Consider the following 19,817-nt stretch of genomic DNA (forward strand, 5'->3'; position numbering starts at 1 on the left):
AGGGAAATCAAAATCAAAATGATTGTAAGATTCCATCTTAGACCTGTTAGAATGGTGAAAAGCAAAAGCAAAAGCAACAGCTCATGCTGGAGAGGATATGGAGTAAGGAGAACACGCCTCCACTGCTGGTGAGAATGCAAACTTGTATGGCAACTTTGGAAATCAATACAGTGGTTTCTCAAAAACTTGGGAATCAACCTACTTAAAGACATAAGCTATATCACTCATGGGCATATACCCAAAGGATGCTCCTCCATCTTGTCACAAGGACACTTGTTTGACTTTGTTCATAGCTGTGGTAGTTTGAATAGATATGGCCCTGTGGTTGTTTGAATGTACTTAGCCTCCATAAGCTCACAGAAAGTGGCACTATTAGGAGGTGTGGCTTTGCTGGAGTAGATATGGCCTTAATGAAGGAAATGTGTCACTGTGGGAATGGTTTTAGGGGTCTAATAAATGCTCAAGTCACAATCAGTGTCTCAGTTCCTTCTCCAGGACCATGTCTGCCTGCATAACATCCTAACCTGCCATGATAATGGACTATACCTCTGAACAATAAGCCACCCCAGTTATATATTTTCCTTTATAAGAGTTGTCGTAATCATGGTGTCTTTTCAGAGCAACAAACACCATATCTAAGATAGCCTCCCCCCCCCCCACAGACTTGTGCTTGAAAGCTTGATCCACAGGGAGCAGCACTATTAGGAGATGTGGCCATGTTTGAGTAAGTGTGGCCTTGCCGTAGGAAGTGTGCCTCTGTGGAGGGGGGAGCACACGCACACGTGCACACACACACACGACTGAAAACCAGTCTAACCAAGTGAAGACAGAAGATCCAAATTAATAAAATTAGAGATGAAAAAAGAGAGGTTCCAGCAAACATCAATAAAATCTAGAGAATCATTAGGCAATACACTGCCAACTACAACTAAAAAAGATGTAAAATATAGAAGAAATGAACAAATTCCTAGACACATATGATTTACCAAAATTTAATCAAGAGGATGGTAAAGAGACCTGCAGCCAGGACTGACAACTTGAGTTCAATACCCAGGAGCCACATGGTGGGAGGAAGGTCAGACTCCTGAAAGTACACTAAACCATTTCACCCCAATAATATCATTTTTTCATAAAAAAAAAAGACAAACAGGATAAACAGATTTATAACAAATAACAAGATTGAAGCAATAGTGAGGAATCTCCGAAGAAATGCCCAGATCGGCAAATTTACTGTTAACATGTTTAAAGAACGAAGACCTAGCATTCCTCAACCTACTGTAGACAGCAGAGCAGAAGAGGGAAAACACCACCAATTCACTCTATTACTAAAAAAAAAAAAAAAAAATACTACAGCACAACAAAAGAAAATCACAAACTAATTATGCTGAACACTCAGAAGGCAGAGGCAGGCACATCTCTGTGAGTTCAAGGCCAGCCTGGTCTACAGAGCGAGTTCCAGGGCAGCCAGGGCTACACAGAGAAACTGCATCCAAAAAAAAAAAAATATATATATATATACACACACACACACACACACACACACACACACACACACACACTAACCCCGTTGGTTTTACTCCGATGCAAGGATGGTTCAGCATATATAATTCAATAAGTATGTCACATAAATATTTTCAAAAGCAGAAATTACTTGATCATCTCAATACATGAAGTAAAAAGGCCTTTGACAAAGTTCAATATCCTTTTAAGTCAGGAAAAATATCCCATACTCAGTAACTTCACAAAGAAAACAATAAAATGACTGGGAATTAACCAAGAAAGAAAAACCCCTACAATAAAAACTTTAAAGACATTAAAGAAATTGAAGACAGAGCTAGATCCAGGACAGAGGCTCTAAAGTCACAGAGAAACCCTGTCTCGAAAAACAAAAAACAAAAAACAAAAAAAAAAAGAAAAGAAAAGAACCAGCTAATCTAGTGAAAAATAGCCAGCAGAATACAAGAAAATCCTTGCCAAACATACATCTGACAGGGAACTATTATTTAGAATTCATTAAAAAATTCAAAAATTTACACACAAAATAATTCAATCCAGTAAGTGAACAAAAGAACAAGACAGTTCTCAAAAAAGGAAATACAAGGGTTGGAAAGATGGCTCAGCAATAGAAAGAGAGGAGGGAAGGAGGGAGGGAGGGATGGAGGGAGGGAGGGAGGGAGGTTGGTTGTTGCCCTTCCAGAGAACCTAAGCATAGACACATGCACATTAAAATTAAAAAAGAAAAAAAGCTTTACCAACAAAGAAAAAAATACAAATATCCAATAAATATATCAGGGGTGGGGTTGTATTGGTTTTGTTTGTTTGTTTGTTTTCTTTTTCATCCCCGCCCCCCAAGACAGGGTTTCACCTTCCTCTGCTTCCTGAGCACTGGGATGAAAGGCATGCACCACCATGCCTAACTCCAACAAATATTTCAAAGTATTAAATGTACTTAGTCAGTGAAATACAAGCAAATTAAAATTACCTCATGATTCCATTTCACCCCAGTCAAAATGGTTACCATCAATAAAGAACAGCAAATATGGAGGAGACTATAACAAAAGAATCATCATGCACTAGCGGTAGAAATATAAACTAGTGCAGTCACTATGGAATAACTTTTTCTTAAACAAAGATACTTGGAATATGTAAACAGACTTCATGTCCATAAACGGATACTGGATAAAGAAAATGGAGTACATACATACAAAGAGCCACACAAAAGTATGATATCAATATGCAGAAAATGGATAAACCTGGAGGTAACTTTCACAGTAAGCAAAACAAACCAGACTATAAAGACAGTCATGTTTTCTTTCATATCTAAGTTCAAAAAATGACATGTAAGCAGAAAGGAGAGACTATGTGGAAGAAGAGGCCAATGGGGAGAGGAAATGGTGGAAAGAGGGACAGTATTTCACTTTTCCCGCACACACATAGTAGCATACATATATAAAGTACAAATGCAGAAAAGGGACCATTTATAGGGAAAGGGGGGCCCAAGACCACTTAATGGGGGGGAGGAGGCAAAATTTAAGTCAGAATGAGCAAGACTGAGGTACTGCATGAGGATGGACAAAAACCAGCAGGTTGAGTTCAGAAATAAGCTTTCATATATATGACCAGCTGATTTCCAAAGATGTCAAGAAAATTCAATGAAAAATAATCTTTTTAAAAAACGGTCCTGATAAGCAGACAGTGAGATGCAAAACAAAATATCTTTTTGTTTGCTTGTTTTTTGAAACAGGGTTTATCTGTGTAGCTCTGTAGACCACACTGGCCTCGAACTCAGAGATCTATCTGCCTGCCGCTGCCTCCTCTGTTCTGGAATTAAAGGCGTGCACCAGCACCACCCGGCTAAAAGTAGAAGTAGATCTTTTTATGAAACTCATCACACAGAAAAGTTATATCAAAATGGGTTAAAAGACTAAAACTATAAAACTTTTGGAAGAAAATACAAGCCTAAGTCTTTGTAACCATGGGTTCAGCAAGATAAATTCAAAACCACAAGAAATAAAAGTAACTAAATGCCATTAAAAAAACTTTAAATATACTTAAGAAAAATACACAAACAACAAAACCGGAAATGTTGGATCAATCTTTTAATCCTAGCACTGAAATAAGACTACTGCCAAGTTTGAGGCAAGCCTGAGCTATACAGTGAGACCTTTCTTTAAAAAAAAGAATCAAATAAAAATGGCACTATTATAACAAGTGATAAAAATGAAAAAATACTTATCAGTTACATGTCTGAGAGTAACCAATTAGTAAATATAAAAAAGACTAAAGGTAAGAATAAAGCCAGGCAGCACGCATGGCACAGGCTTATAAATTCAAATTCAGGAGGCTGAGGCAGAAGAATGAATCTCAGGTTAGCTTGGGGTACCCAGGGAGAGCCAGCCTCAAAAGTAAACCAAAATAAAATTCAAGTTTTTAAAAAGAGAAGAACTTAAGACATTTCTAAAAGAAGAAAAATATTCAAGTATCTAAGAACATATGAAAATATGATCAACTTCACAACTCCTCAAAGAAATGTAAATCAATATCACACTGATACCATTATTCAAGTAAGCCAGGGCTATAATCAAACAGACTTTGTACTCTTATGAGTTTGATGTAGAAAAAGTGGAGGTCCCCAATTACCAATGTAAAAATGATGCAACTATTTTGAAAAACAGTTTAGTAGTTACTCAAAATATTAAAAATTACATGACCCAACAAATCTTAGGTATACACCTGAAAGGAAAAACACCTTATATAAAAGGTCATAGGCGCATAAAACTTAATAGTGAAAAAGTTAACAATTCAGATATTTATTAACAGTAAAATGCAGTGTTCTCTATAGAGCAGAGTATTATTTGAACATAAAATGGGATAAAGTATTGAAATATTACACAAGACAGATGAATCTTGAAAACCAGCCCAAAAGACCATGTAACATATTATTCCAAATAAATGAAAAATACAAATTCTGTCTACAGACATAAGACTACTAATGTCACAGGCAGGAGAAGGTAAAATGCAGGGTGGAGGTCAATGCTGATGACCATGGGTTTCTTTCAGGAGTGATTAAAATGCTCTAGACGTTAATAGTAATGGATGTAAAACTCTAAAAATGTAATGAAGACTAATAAGCTATACAATTTAACAGAGTAAATCCATAGCCAAGGAGAGTTGTTCTTTACCTCTTCAGAAAAAGTCTAGAGCTTAAGGAAAACAGAAGTTCAGAAATTCAAGGGCAGCACATGGGCAAAATAGTAAGAAGTCTCAAAATATATGTAAGGAAAATAAAAATATTAAAGAGTAAACTGTGTGAAATGCAAATTACATCTCAACAAGGAAATTATTATAAAAATTAGAAATAACAAATATCTTGTACTTAGTCTAAAAATGGGTTTCCTTTCAAGTTTCCATAAACATATTTTTAAAAAGACACATATCTTACGTTTTACAATCTGCTCTAACAAGTTCTTCTCGAGTGAGCTTAAGCTTTCTTCCTATTTCACTGAACCATAACCCTAGATATGTTTTTAAAGCTAAAAACGAAAGGCAGTCAGAGTAGCAGTAATAATTTGCATAAAGTTGCACACATAGATTAGATTCTCTGGTCATTTTAGACCTTGTTAATATTAACACATTTAAAGAAACGGAAGTTGGTGTTGAACATGATCACTTGCTGGGTACTTAACTGTCACATACTGTGCTAGATGTACTGATATTTTATTTGTATTTTAATGAATAAAGACTGCCTGAAGATCAGAGTGCAAAGGAAGTGGTGGCACACAGCTTTAAACCCAGGATTAGGGAGACAGTGGAAGACAGATCTCTGTGAATTCAAGGCTACTCTGGACTACACAGATCCAGGTGGTGGTGGCTCACACCTTTAATCCCAACACTAGGGAGGTGCAGACAGGAGTGATATGGCTGACCAGAGAGAGGAATACAAACGGGAAGAGACAGGAACTCAATGGAGTATGGAGTCTGAGGTTTGGTGGAGACACACAGTGCAGTCTAGGCAGTCTGAGGATGGCCCCTTCAATCTGAGTATTGGCAGAGGTAAAAGGTCTCTCTAGTAGCTTACTGCCCTGCTTCTCTGATCTTCAGCTTTAACCCCTGGGTTTTTTATTATTCATGCTATAGATATTAACTTAAAAAAATAACTTCAGGTGTAAAAAAAAAATCAAGTGACTGAAGAAGAAAATCAAAATGAAAAAAAATTCACATCAAACTATGAAGGCCAGGTATGGTCAAGTAATACTGACAAAGAAATAATACTAACTTAGTATTCCATAGTCAGAAGAGATATCTTTAAAAATAGCCTTCCAATGTACAGATTAGCAAACTGCACTGTAAGAAATCTATTACACTGGTCAGAGGAAAGTCAACATACAAAGCTGAACCTATACAAAGGAATGGAGAGCATCTGAAAAGGTAGATGAATAAATGTGATCCCACATTTTTTAAAATACTGTGTCTATATATAATACAAATATGTCATATGTGTCTAAAAACAAATCTGCTAACAAGAATATGCAAGGAGGAAGGAAATCTAAGTATGCTCGTGTAAATACATAATAAAGATGAACACTGGAACGAAGGAGAAAATCTTTTTTTTTTTTTTTTTTTTTTGGTTTTTCGAGACAGGGTTTCTCTGTAGCTTTGGTGCCTGTCCTGCCCGGCTGATATTTTTCACTGCAAAATTAGACAACATTTTTTGACCCCAATTTTATAAATCATTAAAGTTAAAATGCCAAATACCAAGACATTTTCAGAATTTACTTATATCCAGAGTATGTAACAAGTTTAAAGTAATCCATTCCAAAATATATAAAAAAAAAATTTAAAAAGCTGTGAAGGGCAAAATAAGCATTGGGGAAAATGTTCAGTATTGTTATAAGAAAACTGAAAATAAAACTGAAATGGGCTGGTGGGACACAGGAGAAAAGGAAACTATTTTTCACTGTTGGTGCTAATGTAAAATAACAAAGCCATAATGGAAAACAGTATGTTTTATATTTTAGAAATAGAATTGTCACATGATTCAGCAATCTGACTTTTCCATATAAATCCTAAGAACTGAAATCAGTGAACTAAAATTTTATACTCCCATGCTTACTATAGAATGATAGCAAATATAGTGAGTAACGTAGGTATCCATTACCAGATGATCTGATAAAAAAAATGTGGTACATATGAACAGAATGAAATACTACTCCGCCTTATAAAAGAAGAAAATCCAGGCTGAAGAGATGGCTCAGTGGTTAAGAGCATGTACTGTTCTTCCTTGGGCAGCCCACCACCACCTTGAATGCTAACTCCTTTTGGCTTCCATGTGCAATGCACAAACCCACCCACACACAGATACATATGTTACACGGGGAGGTGGCTTGTTTGTCCTGGCCGCCCAGCTAGCTTACACCGGAAATAATCACACAGAAACTGTATTCATTTAAAACACTGCTTGGCCCATTAGTTTCTTATTGGCTAATTCTTACATCTTAATCTAACCCATTTCTATTAATCTGTGTATCACCAAGTGCCAGTGGCTTACCAGGAAAGATTCAGCATGTCTGACTCTGGCGGATACATGGCAGCTCTCTGCCCTTCCTCCCTGCATTCAGTCCTGTCTTCTCAGCCTACCTAAGTTCTGCCCTATCAGGCCCAAAGCAGTTTCTTTATTCATTAACCAATGAAAGCAACACATGAACAGAAGAACCTCCTACACCATACATATTTAAAGGAATAATAATAATGATGATAATAATGATGATGCACTTTGGGGAACTGGAGATATGGCACAGTAGTTAAGAATGTGTGCTGCTCTTATAAAGGACCCTGAAGTCCACCTCCAGCTCCTGCTTGTTACTCCAGCTCCAGAGAATCTGGTATCCTCTTCTGGAGTTCCACAGACACAAAGGCATACTCTCATATTTAAATACACAGAGAGAGATATCTTAGAAAAATAAGGAAATGCTATCATCTAAATAACGTGGATTAACCTAAAAAAGATTAAACTGAAATAAATTGTACACAGAAAAACAAATGCCCTGACTTCACTGTTATGCAAAATTGAAGAATGGAGTCTAAGTTCTTTTATTCTAACTTTCAGAACTTCTATATAAGTGGACAATGTGCTAGTGTCTAACAGAGGTTTGGGGAAAAGGACAGAAAGGGAAAGTAAAACATTGATCAAAAGTGTACAACATTTCAGTTAAGAAAGATTTAGAGATTACACAAAATGATGACTATACAATAGTGTAGTAAATACTCCAAAACTACTTAAGAGGAGATTCCCAGGATGGAATCCCAGAAAGTCAGAAAGTGAGAAAGCACTAAGGAAGATGGAGGACTGGGTGTTTTAGAGTTCATTCACACTGTGTCTCACAAAAAAAAAAAAAAAAAAAAAAAAAAACAATCACTACTTACCAATTAAAAATAAAATGTAGCCACATATAATGAATGGTACATACCTGTAATCCTAGCAACTAGGGTAGGCTAAGGCAGGCAGATTTGCCATGAGTTGGAACCTAGCCCAGGATACATAGCTACAACAGCTAGAGAATACAGCAATGCTAGTTTCAAAAAAAAAAAAAGCACCCACTAGCTCTGGAAGCACAGAGTGAAAGGAAGGAAAACCAACTCATCCAAGATCCAACTTGCTCTCTGTCCTCCACAAGCATGCAGTGGAATATGAACATACGTACAAAGGTGAACATACGCACGCACATACAAATAATGAAAATAAATATAACAACAAAAAAGAATATTCGTCAAAATGTCAAAAGGGAACAAATCATGTATCTAGATTTAGGCAACAGTTGTACCAATGAGTCACATGTCTAACACTAAGGAATCAGAAATAAGAATATTTATAAGGGCTGAAGAAACAGCTCAGTGGTTAAGAGCAGTAGCTGTTCTTACAGAAGAATCAAGTTAGGTTCCCAGCACCCACAGAAGCAGCTTATAACTCTGTAACACCAGTTCCAGGGAACCCAATGCTTGTTTCTGCTCCTCAGGCAACAGACATTCATGGATACACATATATACATGCAGGCACAACACATATACACATTAAAAAAAATAAATCTTCCACTGGGCAGTGGTGGCACACACCTTTAATCCCAGCGCACTCTGGGGAGGCAAGCAGATCTCTGTGAGTTCAAGGCCAGCCTAGTCTACAAGCTAGTTCAGGACAGTCAGGAATGTTAAGAAGAGAAACTCTGTCTTTGGGGGGGGGGGGGGGGGGGGGGGGGGGGGGGGGGGGGGGGGGGGGGGGGGGGGGTAGAGTGGGAGGAGTGGGGGGGGGGGTTAATCTTCAAGGAAGACTGTTACTCTGCATCTACAACAGGCATCGTCAGCAACAGCAGCAGCAGCAATGTAAAATCGCTATTTGCCCAAGAAAGTGGGCTTCCTCTGAGAGCAGTATGGGTTAGCAGGCTAGAGAGGGACCAGTGAGCCAGAGCCAGGTAAGACAGGAGCCTGTCACAGTCAACCTAAGACAGAGACCTTGCGCATTGAGGCAAGGTTCTTTATGACAGCTAAGATGTGAATATGCACTTCTGCAACCCAAGGCAGGCCTGGTCTAATTATACAGAAGAGGGGGAGCTGTTGGGAGCTGCAGACCCCTGGCCACTTGACTTTCTTTGCCTGCCTCAGACCCTTTTACCTGCTGGAGTGAACTGAGAAAAACACTTGCTTACCTGTACCTGCAGCTGCTCTGAGCACAAGACCCTAAAGGCAGGGGAGTGGGTTCTGGTGAAGCTTGCAGCTGAAAGAGCCCGAGAGCGGGGGTGTGGCTATCAGTTAAGGATTCCTCTATAAAGCTTCCCCTGAGCTCAATAAAGGTGGCATTCTTGTACCAAGGATGACCTGTGTCCTAGTGTCTCTGTCTGTCTGTGTGTGCAAGTGATTTTAAGTCTCCGGGCCAGTTCCTAGCTCACGTAACCAGTCCTGTGGTGCAGGTGCTACAGGAACATCGGTTTTTACTGAACACTTCTATTTCATATACTTTTCTGTACTAAGTGGAAAAATTCTACTATGAGCTTCTATTGTCTTTGAAAATGGGTAAAAGAACAGTATCAAAAGAAAGAGGAAACTACACTATACAAAGAAACCATCTTGAAAAACCAGAAAGAGAGGACATTACTCTCAGATACATGGTAAGCGGCACTGCAGCCCAGTGAAAGTGCCCTGCAACTAAAGACAGCAACAGAGAGTGGGGAAGAAACTAACCCAATTACAACTTTCAGTTCCTTTCAATGACCTTTTCATATAAATTACCCACTTTTCTAACATTTTATCCTTTAATACACATCTACAGCATTGAGTCTCCCAAATTTAGAGGTTCTAATTCCATCTCTGTAAAGAAGTAATAATTCTGATTCCAGTGTGATACTTTTGCTTCCAAAATCCACTTCAAAACTTATAAATTTCCATATGTAAGATAAAGGTAACCCAAAACAAAACCAAGAATAACCACCACTACCACCAAAAAAGAAAAGAAAAATGGGGAGGGGGACCTACAAAACAGGGGAAAAAGTTGGGAATGCCTTATATAAAAATATTAAGCCACATTCACTTTCAACTGACTTTTCAGAAATAACTATATTCTAGGGTTTCAAATAAAATGACAGTCCGCTCAGAAACTTTCTACCATAACAACTGATTTAAGGTCATCAAGAAAAACAGAAGGTATATCCTGGTCAGTAGAAGATACAGCAAATATAAACAGTAGGTCTGAGTTTATCAACATTAATGAGACCAAGCATTCTATTCATTTTCCAGTAAATTAAGATTTCCCTGTTTCTTTTGATATGGGAATCTCGCTTAATGTAGCTTGAGCTGGCTTCAAATGCAGAGATCCACCTGCCTCTGCCTCCCAAGTGCAGGAATTAAAGGTGTGAGCCACCACCCATACCAGGTGAGAGTGTTTTTAAAGCTTCATCTTTAAGAAGATAGAGAGGATGGATGGATGGATGGATGGATGGATGGATGGATGGATGGATGGACGGACGGACGCAAGACAGACAGAAAGACAACTGTTTGTTAAGTGTGGGCACTTAGGCCATGGGCATGTAAAGGTCAGAGGACAATTTTCCAGAATCAGTTCTCTTCTGAACCAAATTCAAGACCTGTACAGTAAATATTTTTACCCACTAAAGTCTCTCTCTATATATAAATCACAATTACTTCCCCAACTCTAAAGACTATGTGAACCAAAATGGCTAGCAAGTTTCAAGGTGTTATCTGTACAAACTGGTTTGCTTTACTGTGTGAAGAGGAAAGGGGTGAAGGACACTTAAAGAATTAAACCACTACTACCACATAAAATTTGGAAATTTGTCCTGTTAGCTTTTTATCTAGTAGGAACAAACAAATGTAGTCAGCCAATTAATTAAGGTAGAATAGCAGAACTTTTAACAGCACTACAGCAAAAACAAAACAGTGCTATAAAGAGCACAAACGAACATCCAGATGAATAAGCAATTAAGATGTTAAGTTCTGAGAGAGTTCTGAATGCGAGATAAATGGCAAAGAGGGAAAAAAGGTTATCAATGTCTCTTCTACCATTTCAAGCTCAGAGAACAGTTAATAGGAAAATACAGAAAAATACATGTGTCTGAAAAATAAGAGTCCTGGTAGAATGGGGTCATAAATAAAGACATTAAGTCACAATGTATCACAATGTCTATACCCAATAGTACAAAAGAGATAGACACTATTTAACCATATAGCAAGAATAAAGCATGAGCCAGAAAGGGTTCAGGAGACAGTTACAGTAGCTCCTTTAATACTAGTGTTACAGAGGCTGAGGCAGCACTGCCTCAAGTACAGGCCACACTGGGTTAGAGTGAGATACTGTTTTCTATTAGTAGGAGGGTACTAATAGAAAGTCTAACCCATTAATAATGACAGCCTAAATGAAATGGAAAGGCATAGTGCATTCCTTTAATCCCAGCACTCGGGATGCAGAGACAGGTAGAGCTCAGTGAGTTTGAGGCCAGCCCAGTCAAAACACAAGTTATAGGACAGTCAGTGGTGTTACACAGAGAAACTGTCAAGAAAAAAATTAAAATGAAAATAATAATTAAATTTCTAAAAGAATGGAAAGGCAGATATAAATATTACTGTTAAGAGGAAAGAGACTTAATGACAATGGAACACATGAAAAAATGACGTAAAAACTGACCAGAGAAAAGACATCAGTTCATCTTCTTAGAATGAAAGGTAGTACTACAACTTTTGGAAACTTTAAACAATTTACCCAAAGATCCATTCTCTTCTGTTTCTACACTTATTCTCTATCTAACATTTCTGGTACTTATTTCTATAATGTACATATCAAACCAGAAGCATTCTATAACAAAATAATTTCACATTATTTTGAACAGCAGTTGTGAGAACAAAATAACTTAACCAGGTGTCCCATATAATAGGCTAGTAAACACCAGTGACTTAACTTTTATCTCTATCTGAAGTCCAGTCACTGGATTCTCAGTCTTGGTATTATTCAGAAGCAAAGCCTTCTGCTGAACCCTCACACAATAGAGCACAAAAGGAGACAAAAATCACTCATATACACTTCATCCTACTGATGGTAATTAACCTGATTTCAGTAACTGCAGGTCAAACCTCCCACCGAAATTAGTCATCAAAAACTAATAATTACTATGTCTGAGAAATATTTCTGGCCTATCTTGTAAAAACAAAAAAGAAATAGAAAAAATCATCCAAAGATTTTAAACCTCCCCACTGTTCTTTAAAACCAGATTGAGGCTGGAAGAGACCAGTGGTAGAAGGCTTGCTTAACAAGCCAGACAATCTAGGCTCAATCCAAGGACTATGAAAATAAGTAAGTTAACAAACAAACAAAAACTACAATCAACCTGAAAGTATCATCAGAAAAACTGATTTTGTTTCTTGTGTTTTCAGACATGGTCTCAATGTAGTCCTTGCTAACCTTCACCAACTCCTGTCGACATCCTAAGTGCTGACTAAAATGAGGCCACGCCATAGTCTATCTAGAAAATTTCTTTAAAAAAAAAAAAAAAATCCTTAGGGGCTGGGAGTTGGCTCACTGGTTAAAAGCACTTTTTGCTCTTTGCAGAGGGTCCAGGTTCCATTCCCAGCAACCAACTGTCTGTAACTCCACTGGCAGAGCATCAGACACCCTGTTCTGATCATGTGACCTCAGCAGACACCAGGCCAGCATGTGATACACAAACATACACAGCGAAACTCTCATAAAATAAAATACTTTAAGCTTTTTAAATATCTTTTTAAATGGAGGGAGAAATAGCCAGTGAAACAAAACTAACTATTAAGTACCCTTAAAAGGTTTGTTTTGTTTTGTTGAATATACCACAATATTAAAGATTTTCAAATCCGCTCAGGGTTTAAATCCAAACTGACCTTGGTGCAAAACACTTAAGTCTTTGAAGCATTTATTTCCTATTCCATCAGTAAATCACTCAAGTTTTGGGGATATCTGTTTCCTAATCCATCAGTGGGAACTATCACAAAGACTTGCTTGTGAGGATATTGTTAGGCCATTTCAGTGCATACCGCACAGAACACAACACTCAGTTCCTTTCTCTCGCTTTCCTTCTATCAACACACCTCACATTTATTACATGGCTTATCAGGAAGATGGTAAGAATTCACACACCTCAACAATGAAATAAAGAAAAATTCATTAAATAGCGTATGAAAAGAAGTTAAGCTAAGAAAATGATGAAATGCATGAGCAGAGAACTGGAGACACAAACGCAGAGAAAGAACAGGGTGTAAGGTAGAAGCCTCTAGATGATTTCAATACTATTTTGAGTATGGACACATCTATGCTGGTAATTCATTAGTTTGTGAGCTTAGAAAATGTCATATTGATGTGTATTACAGAATAGCACATGGTCTATACTAATAATTTACTCAAATAAAGCAGGTAAGCCAGAAACATAACAGTTTCTATATTCAGTCAACTCTATCATCCCTTCACTTAGCTATTCAACAATTATCAAGTGTACCCAAAGACAGCGGTGAGCATTAGGAATCAATGGTGGGCACAAAAGGCCAGAGGCCACCGTGGAGCTTTCTACCTCCTCCACACAGAGAGCCAGTCATCTGGTTCCACTACCAGACCTGGAAGTAAATAAAACTTTCTGCACTAAGCTGAACAAGTGAATTCATGTTCCCGAGCAGTAAGTACATTTGCTATTTTTCTAAATCTTGTTTTCCAATTAAAACTAGTCATTAATTCTGGGCCCCAAATTTTAAGCAGAACATTAGAGGAGTAGCACAATACAATGCAAAGCAAACAGCAATAACAAACCTTACCATGCCTCATTAAAAAAAAAAAAAAAAAAAAGGCAAGCTTTTGATGAGAGAAAACTTGGAAACATGACAGCTATCTTCATGTTTTAAAGAACTAGTACCCACATTTGTTTTGGACTATTCCAAAGCTTTATATTTGGAAACTACACGATGTGCATTTCTGTTTCAAAAGATTTTTAACAATTCAAACTATTCACAATTCAACCACTTTAGATTTCTGTAAGGCTGTATACTTTATAAAAGGCAAAATTTCATTCATCCCTTGAAATAATAAAAAGACAAGCATTACATATTATAGTTTAGCAAACTAAGTCTTCAATGGTTTTGCTAAGAAACTGGACAAATCATACAAGAAACTGCACAAACAGTGCCTGAATTCAAGTCCAACCCAGACTGCCCAAACATCATAATGTGTTCCTACCTACTGATGTATTTATTTACTCAGGCACAAGCCACATGGCCTGTTATCAGAAATGATGGCCAATATTATAGAAAAGTTTCTTCCCAAACCAACCCTTTGGAAATAAAGCTGGTCAAACACACAGCATGAAAAGACTTCTAGTGAATGGACTTTCTACATGCTAGCTCTGAGGACAGTAACTCAGTCTTTCACCCCAACGCGGCACCTATGACATTCCTTCACTGCTCCACTTCAGTGCCTAAACTAGCACTGGCATATAATCTGTGCTCTTAGGTATTTACTAAGCATGCACAGTGCTAACCACACAAACTCCACTATATAGTACACATGTATCACCAACGTGTAACAACAAAACCTCACTAAAATATCTAGAAACACAAACCTATTGTTAAAATTGCCATTACACATCAAATTGCTATATAAAGTTATGAAACTTAACCTTGCCAGTTTGCAAAACAAACTGAATTGCAGAAAATAAAAACGATCTGGCAAAGGTAAAATACAAGTAAAAAGTAACACTGTATAAAAAGCACAAGTCAGACTTGCTGTAAGAGTTGTCAGCTGCAAAACTCTTAAAACTGGCATTTCGTGTGTATTTGAACACTGTATGAATACATGCATACAGATCGTACGGTTTAAAGACACTCAGGTGTTCTACTCACAACTTTATACTTAGTAAAAGATCTGCAAATTTCATAGACACATACACTGCACTGAGCACCAGCAAAACCAGACCTTACAGGTATTCCATCCATTTGGCATTACCAAAAACTACAATAGAAAAATAACCCCAATCCTAAAGCTAGCTTACAATACCCCAAACCAAAAAGACTAGAAGCCCCAAATATGTTAATATAAGAAGTTACAAAACCTACAAAGTACTTTAAAGCCACTTTTAGTTCACTCTACATAACAGACATCTATCAATATACACATTTGAGACTTAGTCCCTGCAATGCAATCCATTAATAAATCACCAACAGAATAAGCTTTTCTCCAAAAACATTAAGACAAATTAAGCTACTTTTAGGGTTTATCCAAACTAGAAATGCAGGGAGAGCAGAATGGTTTGAAAAAAATCTGCTAATAGTTAAAGCAACAAGTTTAAAACTTTGAACTCTTAGAAGGGGGTCCCTTCGACCCCCATAAGTTCTCACAGCACCCCTGCCCGCTAGAAATCCATCTTCTGGTGATTTCTGGTGGTTAGGGCCTGAAGCACCTAACCCCACTCTCCGTGCCTTTTAGGGTTAGGGAGTAGGACTCACCTGAGCACTGGGCTGTAGGGGCTGCGAGAGCGCCGCCAGCTGCTGCTGCTGTACGGGCTGGGGGACACGTCGCCGCCCCGCTCGTAGGAGCTGTGGCGGCTGTAGCTGGGCGAACGGCGCCGGCTGTAGGGACTCGGAGAGCGCGCCAGCCTCCGGGAATAAGGACTGCTGCCACCTCCCACCGGGCTGGGAGACTTGCGGCTCCGGAGGCTCTGCGAGGCCCTGTGGGACACCGGGCTTTCGTCCCGGCCTCCCAGCGGGCTCAGGGACCGCTGCCGCCGCCTGTAGGCCTTGGGCTCGCTCTTGTCCTCCCGGTAGGCCTTGGGCGGCTCCTTGTAGGCCGAGGGCGGCTCCTTGGACGACTTAGTCCGGCTGCGATGGGCCTTGAGGTCCCGGTCCTTGCGACTGCTGCTGCTGCTAGACGTAGCCGAGGCGCTCTTGCGGCGACCGCCGCTGCTGCTGCTGCTGCCGCTCTTGGCGGCCTCGGTCCGTTCCTCGCCACTGTGTCCGTGGCGGCCACGGGCCTTGGAGGCTTCGCTGCCGCTGCGCGTCCCGTCACGCCGCCGGTGCTCGCGGTGGCGCTCCTTGCTGCGGCCACTGCTGCTGCGGCGGTCCCGGCGCGGCCTGCGCTCCGACCCCTCCGCGCGCCGCTGCGTGCCGGAGGAGGAGGCCGGACTCCCGCCGTTGCCCCCCGTTCCCCCGGCAGCCGTCGCCGCCGTTGCCGCGCTGGCGCCCCCCAGCAGCAGCCCCTGCTCGGACTGGGAGCTCACATCCTCATACTCCACCAGCGGGGTCACACCCCCGCCGCTACTGGCACCGCCACCGCCGTCCTGCTGCGGCTGGGGCAGCGAGAAGACCCGGCGCTTCTCCGCCTCCTGCCCGGCGCGGGGCCCGCGGCGCCGCTTCTGCCGCCCTCCCGGGCGCCTCTTGCCTCTCGCCAGCCGCTTGACCTCCAGAGGGGGGCCCGGGCTGAAGCAGGAGGAGGAGGCCGCGGCGGCGGCGGCTGCGGCGGCGGCCGCGCCGGGGGCAGCCAAGAAGAGCAGAGGCGGCGGGGGCGGCGGCGGTTGCAGGAGCTGCGGCTGCAGGAGCGGCAACAGCAGTGGCGGCTGCTGAGGGGACAGGAATCGCCTCCGCTTGCGGCGCTCCTCCAACTTCTTCTCGGCCCAGCTCAGGCCCCCGCCTCCCCCCAGCGCCGTGTCCGAGCTGCTCGGCATCGCCTAGAACCCGCCGCAAAGTGCGGCGAGGGTGCGGCCTCCTCCGGGGTCAGACCCTGGCCATGTCCCCCGCCGGGAAGGGGGACGGCAGCGGCGGCGGAGGGGGCAGCGAGCAGCAGGGCCGGCCGGGAGCCGCGCCACGATAATCCGGGTCGGGACGCGCGTCCCCGGGTCCAGTCGCGGTGTGTGCGCAGCGGCCTCCGGGCCTGGTGCGGGAGAATCCTGTCCTCGGCAGCAGAAAAGCCGGCCGCGCCAGGCGGCGGCGGCCTCGGGCTCCGGCGGCGCAACGCGGAAGTGCCACCGCGGGCCGCGCTTCACTCCATCGTCCTGATGTCGGGGGCGAGCGAGCTCGCGGGACGGCAGTGGGCGCGACCGCAGCACGCCTCCGTCGCCCGCCGCTGCGCGTCCACGTCGTCCTGTGGCGGCGGCGGCGGCGACACCCCGCGGCGCTCGGAAGGGCCTGGGCCTCGCGCCCCGAGGGCACTGCGCGCAGTTTCCGGAGCGGGGGCGCGGCCCGCTGTCCTCCGCCCCTCCACGCGGGCTCTGCGCGCGCCGTTCGCCCCTCCCTTCGCTCCGCGTTCTCCCTGCGGGAAGGCGACGCGACTGGCTGGCGGGGCCTCACCCCGCACCACCCCCTCGCCGCGCTCCTCCGGCCTTTCCCCGAAGCCCGACGCTAGGCCGGCGGCGCGCACGCTCGTCACGTTCAGGAACGCGGACAGGGAGTGGTGGCGCTGTCGAAGGAGGTGGGAACATAGGCGCTGCGCGGCGGCGTGCTCGCTCCCGCCTGGACCCTGGCCGTCGCCGGAAGTGACGAATCCCACCCCGCTTCCGGAAGGGGTGGGACGGAGGAGCGGGGTTAAAGAAAGGAGAGGAGGCGTGGGCTGCGCTGTCTTGTTGCTGTGCTGTCGCTGGAGGGGGCACCCGGCGGCGCTAGCCGTGGCGCTCGTCGCTCGCCTGCAGTGAAAGGTCACGGCAGGACCCGGACGAACCTGGACCACTATCCTTATCCCAGCCTCGAGATTGGAACGGCTATGAGAGGAGTCGAGACTCCCCGCGGAGGGCCGAGATGACGTTAGCCTAACCAGACTCACGTACACCCAAGTTCAAGGACCCATCGTAACCTAAAAATAGTACTTGGTGATCATGGCTTCGAGCTTCCGCAACATTGAAGTTCCATTTTAAAAACCTTAAGTCAATCTGGAGAATAAGTTGAATGTCAAAGGATTCCTGAAAACCCCAGGGACTCCCTTCTTTGTACTTTTTGCTTTATATCTAAAACCAGTGAGGCTGTCAGTAACATAATGCCCTCACTTCTCATCTCCTTAAGATTGCCCTTCAGCTAGAGGCTAGGCATTCAGGATAATTAGATTAATATCTAGATGGCTTATTAGCTTTTGATAGGGTTGGAACGAGACTAAGCAGTCTGCTCAGTGGTTACATATTGTTACTCTTTAACAAATTTATTCAGCTCATCAGCTTGTTATTAGTTCGTAAACACTTAGTAATTCAATCAAGTTGAAGTCAGCGTATCACAACCTGATGGAAGCTCAGACTTCACAATATACAAAAGATATTTGCTGGAAGATAAAGGAATAGGTTTGAAATTGAGCTAGAAGATGACAGGCCTGAGTGAATCACCATTGAGGCGTTGTTACTCCCCACAGCGGGAGTGGGGAAGGGGATGGAGAGTACCGGAAAACTGAGTTTTAAAAGTATGTTGCCTAAAGCAAATTTCTTCTTGACAGTTTTGTTAACTGGCACTTCTGTAGCTTCTTCATTAAGACCACTTAGAGAATGACTTTCTTCTGAAAAATAGGATCAGCCTGCCCCATCCTGCTGCTTTTAAAAGCTTGGTGCGAAGGCGCCTGTCTATTCACAACAAGAGTAGCTGAGAAAGGGCAAGGATAATAGTGGCGCTGCATAATGACCCACCCCATAAAAAGATGACTAAACCTGGAGTAGAACAGAAGAGGCAAAATGAGGTTTGTACAGTAGTTCCTCTAGTATAAGCTACTCCACTTGAGGAGGCTTCTATCTTTCCCCTACAAAGAAAACTTGAACTGTAATAAGTGGATAGTACTTAGCCCAGGCTTCAAGCAGAAAACTTAGGAAAATATTTTAGTGGACTTTTTGCCATCCATCAATTTTTTTTGTCCAGGAATTAAAATTAGATTTATTATTATTATTTTTAGTTTTAGTTTTTAGTTTTTCCAGACAGGGTTTCTCTGTAGCTTTGGAGCCTGTCCTGGAACTAGCTCTTGTAGACCAGGCTGGCCTCGAACTCACAGGCCTGCCTCTGCCTCCCGAGTGCTGGCTTAAAGGTGTGCTACCACTGCCCGGCCATAGATTCTTTTCTCACACAATACATACTGATTTGAGTTTCCTCTTCCAGTTCCTCCCCACCTCTGGTCCCCTCTGAGTCTACTCCCTTTCTGTCTCTCAGAAGAAGAGAGCAGGCTTCTAAGAGATAACAAAGTATAACAAGATAAATTATAAGGTAAAATAAAAAACATATCGAAGTTGAAGAAGGCAAACCCACAGAAAGAGGAAAGTTGCAAGAGAAAGAACAAGAACCAGAGATCCTCTCATTCATACACTCAGGAGTCCCATAACAATACAAAACTGGAAGCTATAACATTTCTTAAAAATGACTTTATGATTCTCAGAATGAATTTTATAAGGTCAGTTCTCACAGATGAAAAAAATTAAAGCAAGATACTAGAATTAGATACTAAATTAGATACTAAAATTCAAACGCATTACCAGATTAATAGGAAACATATCTAGGAAATGTATGTTGTGTTCAGCATCATTGCAATATGCTTTTATTTGACGGTATTTTTTTTTTCATTTTACATACCAACCACAATTCCCCTTCCCTCCCCTTTACCTCTTCCTCTCCCCACCCTCTGAGAGGATAAGGCCTCCCATGGGGAATCAACAAAGCCTGGCATACTGGATGGAGTGGGGAGGGCCTTGTACTTCCCACAGGGCAAGGTACCCTGCCCTCCCTTAATACTGGAGGGAGAGGGGGAAAGGGTGAGTGGGGGAGCTGGATGGAAGTAGGAAGGGAGGAAGCGGAAATTTTGA

The 19,817-nt window shown here is 42.1% G+C and overlaps 1 protein-coding gene across 6 annotated transcripts in view; it reads right to left on the reverse strand.

Moving 5' to 3' along the window:
- Cdk13 (cyclin dependent kinase 13) overlaps positions 1-16,738 on the reverse strand; it is a 97,764-nt gene extending 81,026 nt beyond the window's left edge. For 4 of the 6 annotated variants that reach the window (XM_013353133.2, XM_026788382.1, XM_026788383.1 and 1 more), the window contains exon 1: positions 15,514-16,738. In XM_013353133.2, the coding sequence (XP_013208587.1) occupies positions 15,514-16,727 (1,214 nt within the window). In that variant the 5' untranslated portion in view covers positions 16,728-16,738. The remainder of the gene's footprint in view (positions 1-15,513) is intronic. The other 2 variants (XM_005365448.3, XM_005365447.3) reach the window with 1 other exon arrangement.
- Between the last annotated feature and the right edge of the window lie 3,079 nt (positions 16,739-19,817).

Source organism: Microtus ochrogaster, unplaced genomic scaffold, assembly GCF_000317375.1.
Source record: "Microtus ochrogaster isolate Prairie Vole_2 unplaced genomic scaffold, MicOch1.0 UNK2, whole genome shotgun sequence".
Taxonomy (NCBI): Eukaryota; Metazoa; Chordata; class Mammalia; order Rodentia; family Cricetidae; genus Microtus; species Microtus ochrogaster.